The 3,792-nt window shown below is 40.8% G+C and overlaps 1 protein-coding gene across 1 annotated transcript; it reads left to right on the top strand.

The window, feature by feature from the left end:
• The first annotated feature begins 1,630 nt into the window (after positions 1-1,630).
• On the top strand, positions 1,631-3,792 carry LOC109903119 (ladderlectin). Its single transcript, XM_020499742.2, has 6 exons — positions 1,631-2,121; positions 2,219-2,266; positions 2,489-2,601; positions 2,829-2,963; positions 3,138-3,249; positions 3,489-3,792. The coding sequence occupies exons 1-6, from the start codon at positions 2,061-2,063 to the stop codon at positions 3,557-3,559; spliced, it is 540 nt and encodes a 179-aa protein (XP_020355331.1). The 5' UTR covers positions 1,631-2,060; the 3' UTR covers positions 3,560-3,792.

Below are 3,792 nucleotides of genomic sequence, written 5' to 3'. Positions count from 1 at the left end.
CACTTTTGGCCGCGATATCAGCCTCGAGTCGTCTTGGGTATGACACTACAAGCTTAGCACACTTGTATTTGGGGAGTTTCTCCCATTCTTCTCTGCAGATCCTCTCAAGCTCTGTCAGGTCTCTGTACTTTGCTCTGTTAATCTTTCCCTCAATCCTGACTAGTCTCCCAGTCCCTTCCGCTGAAAACATCCCCACAGCATGATGCTGCCACTACCATGCTTCACCGTAGGGATGTTGCCAGGTTTCCTCCAATATTGGTTTCATCAGACCAGAGAATCTTGTTTCTCATGGTCTGAGAGTCCATTAGGTGCCTTTTGGCAAACTCAAAGCGGGCTGTGATGTGCATTTTACTGAGGAGTGGCTTCCATCTGGCCACTGTACCATAAAGGCCTGATTGGTGGAGTTCTGCAGAGATGGTTGTCCTTCTGGAAGTTTCTCCCATCTCCACAGACGAATTCTGGAGCTCTGTCAGAGTGGTCATCGGGTTATTGGTCACATTCTCCCCCCGATTGCTCAGTTTGGCCAGCTCTAGGAAGAGTCTTGGTGGTTTCAAAGTTCTCCCATATAAGAATGATGGAGGCCACTGTGTTCTTGGGGACCTTCAATGCTGCAGACATTTTTTGGTACCCTTCCCCAGATCTGTGCCTCAACACAACCCTGTCTCAGAGTTCTACAGACAAGTCCTCTTACCTTTTTGCTCTGACATGCACTGCCAACTGTGGGACCTTATATGGACAGGTTTGTGCCTTTCCAAATCATGTCCAATCAATTGAATTTACCACAGGTGGACTCCATTCAAGTTGTAGAAACATCTCAAGGATGATCAATGGAAACAGGATGCACCTCAGCTCAATTTTGAGTCTCATAGCAAAGGGTCTGAATAAGTATGTAAATAAGGTATTTCTGTTTTTTATTTTGAATAAATTAGCAAAGAAAAATTAAAAATGTTTTCACTTTGTCATTATGGAGTATTGTGTGTCGATTGATGAGGATTTTTATTTTATTTATTACCCATTTTAGAATAAGTCTGTAACGTAACAAAATGTGGAAAAAGTCCAGGGGTCTGAATACTTTCCGAAAGCACTGTAATATTTATACTCCGTACACCGACATTGCTCATCCTAATATTGATATATTTCTTGATTCCATTCTTTTACTTTTAGATTTGTGTGTATTGTTGTGAATTGCTACATACTACTGCACTGTTGGAGCTAGAAACACAAGCATTTCACTACACCCGCAATACCAACTGCTAAATATGTCTATGCGGCCAATAAAATGTGATATGATTTTGATTTGAAAAATAAATATTCATATTATTAAATACAACATGTAAAGTGATGATCCCATGTTTCATGAGCTGAAATAAAAGATCCCAGAAATGTTCCATACGCACAAAAACCTTATTTCTCTCAAATTTTGTGCACAAATTTGTTTACTTCCCTGTTAGTGAACATTTCTCCTTTGCCAAGATAATCCATCGACCTGACAGGTGTGGCATATCAAGAAGCTGGTTAAACAGCATGATCATTACACAGGTGCACCTTGTGCTGGGGACAATAAAAAGCCACTCTAAAATGTGCAGTTTTGTCACACAACACAATGCCACAGATGTCTGGGTTTTTCTGCATGTTCTTTTTTTTTCCTGTGCGGGAGAGCAGGGCAACTTTTTAATCAGTCCGCTGTACTTGCTCAATAAATGCTGCATGTGTATTTTCTTCCTATTGTTGAATCTCTGCCCCAATAAACAACTGATCCCAATATAGTAGGCAATCACATTTAACAACTCTCACAAACATGAAAGTTTGTACTGTGTTCAACTGATATGGAGTTACAGGAAATGTGTTTCCTTGTGGCCATATGAGCCAACAGTATAAAAGTGCTCCCTGTTGCTTGACTAAAGAGAAGCGACAGAGATAACCTGGTATTCACTTTGACACTTTCTGACAGGAAACATTAGTGTAACAGATTAGTCCACCTATTCTACTCCATTAAACTTTGAGGGAATCATCAGTTCATCACTAAGTGCTGTTTTTAACAACAAAGGGATCTCGTCACCATGGCAATGTTTACAATTTCCCTGCTTCTCTGTGCTGCGTTTGCTCTGAGCGGTGCAACAGGTAAGACACACAGTAAACCAAGAAAATACATGTCATCCTCATACGGAAATGATAGAGCTCACATGATTTACTTGAAAATGGAATCTCTTTTCTTCAGAGGTTACAACTGTCACGGAAAACCACATGGAACAGAGCTCACCTGCTGGTAAATGCTTGATGATGTTACGCCGTCTTCAATGAATGAGCAACTTGTAATAGCTTTTGAAAGTGTGGAACTACACCACTGATCGTTGAAACCTGGTGCAAAGAAGAAATCCGATTTCCTTCCTCTACATAAGCCAGTTGATCAACACAGTGCTTTCAGTTTTGTAAGTTGGTAATGTTAGGCTTCAATGAGTTTGTTCTGATCATATCTTGTCTCATTCAGAGGTGGTGAAGGCGGAGAGGTGGGGCAGGGACTCTTGCCCACCTGGCTGGCTCAAGTACGGGGCACGGTGTTTCATGTTTGTGCGTTCCGGCAAGACGTGGATGAATGCTGAGGTGCATTTTAACCTGTTGCATCCTTTACATTTTTTGGCTTTAGATATTTAAGACTGATAATATACGTATACACCAGGTATCACCGATCACGGTGCTGCAGTTCCACACTGGATTATACATTGAAAAGCGTCCATGTGGCAAGAACACAAGTATGTTTTTAAAAAACGTACATTATAGAATCTAAGTGATATTATATTCTGTCCTCCGTTCCTGTCCTCTCTCTCTAGCGGTACTGTGTGCACTTCGGAGCAAACCTTGCATCCATCCACAGCTCTGAAGAGTATCATTTCGTGCAAGAGTTGATCATACTACAGACAGAAGACTTTACCCCTGCCTGGATTGGAGGATTTGACGCTGTTCAGGTAGAGTGATCATCAACGATGTCATATCTAAGTTTGTGAAATATTAAAAACAGTATTCTACTGTAGGCCTACAGTAGAGCATGTTTACCTATGTATTATCTACTGGCAACAATTGGATTGTTTTGTATTCTATGGTTACGTTTCTTTGACACTGAGACCACTTCTTCCCCACAGAACCGAGTGTGGCTCTGGAGTGACGGCTCCAGATTTGACTACAGGAACTGGCTCACAGGAGAACCCAATAATGGCGGTGGCAGAGAGCCATGCATGATGATGAACAATGGAGGTACAGTAATCAAACTCTTATCCCAATATCCTTAAATGACATTGAGCTTCATTTATAGAGTGTGTTTAGAAAAACATGTCTGACGAGGAAATGTAAAACCAGACTTAAATCAGTCGATGTCTGTTTTGAGTCCGTTTCCGTGCAGCAGCAGCACAAACATTAGGACGTTTTCTGCCAGTCTAACTCATGCACTCGCAATCAAGTGGAGAGCTAATTGGCGTTCCTTGTTTCCTCTTTAGGTGAAAAACGCTGGAATGATATTCAATGTGGATCTATATTTCCATCTGTGTGCTCCAAAAGGTTGTGTTAAATCTGCCATCATAACATCAACTGAACCACTTTTTTGTCATTAAAACTGTACAGTATTATTGAAGAATGTAAATATATGGTAGGCCTATAGTTTTTGTGAATCATAGTCGAGCATGAGATTTAACTGAAGGGGGATTTTCTATCATGTAAATAGGCTGTCGTCCAATTTTTCAATGATGCTGATCATGTAAAATGTCATAGTGAAGTTTTGCTACTAATAAATAATATCCCTAA

This window comes from Oncorhynchus kisutch, linkage group LG14 (assembly GCF_002021735.2).
Source record: "Oncorhynchus kisutch isolate 150728-3 linkage group LG14, Okis_V2, whole genome shotgun sequence".
In the NCBI taxonomy this organism is placed as follows: Eukaryota; Metazoa; Chordata; class Actinopteri; order Salmoniformes; family Salmonidae; genus Oncorhynchus; species Oncorhynchus kisutch.
The sequence above is the reverse complement of the archived record's forward strand: the minus strand, read 5'-3'. Positions and strand labels throughout refer to the sequence as shown.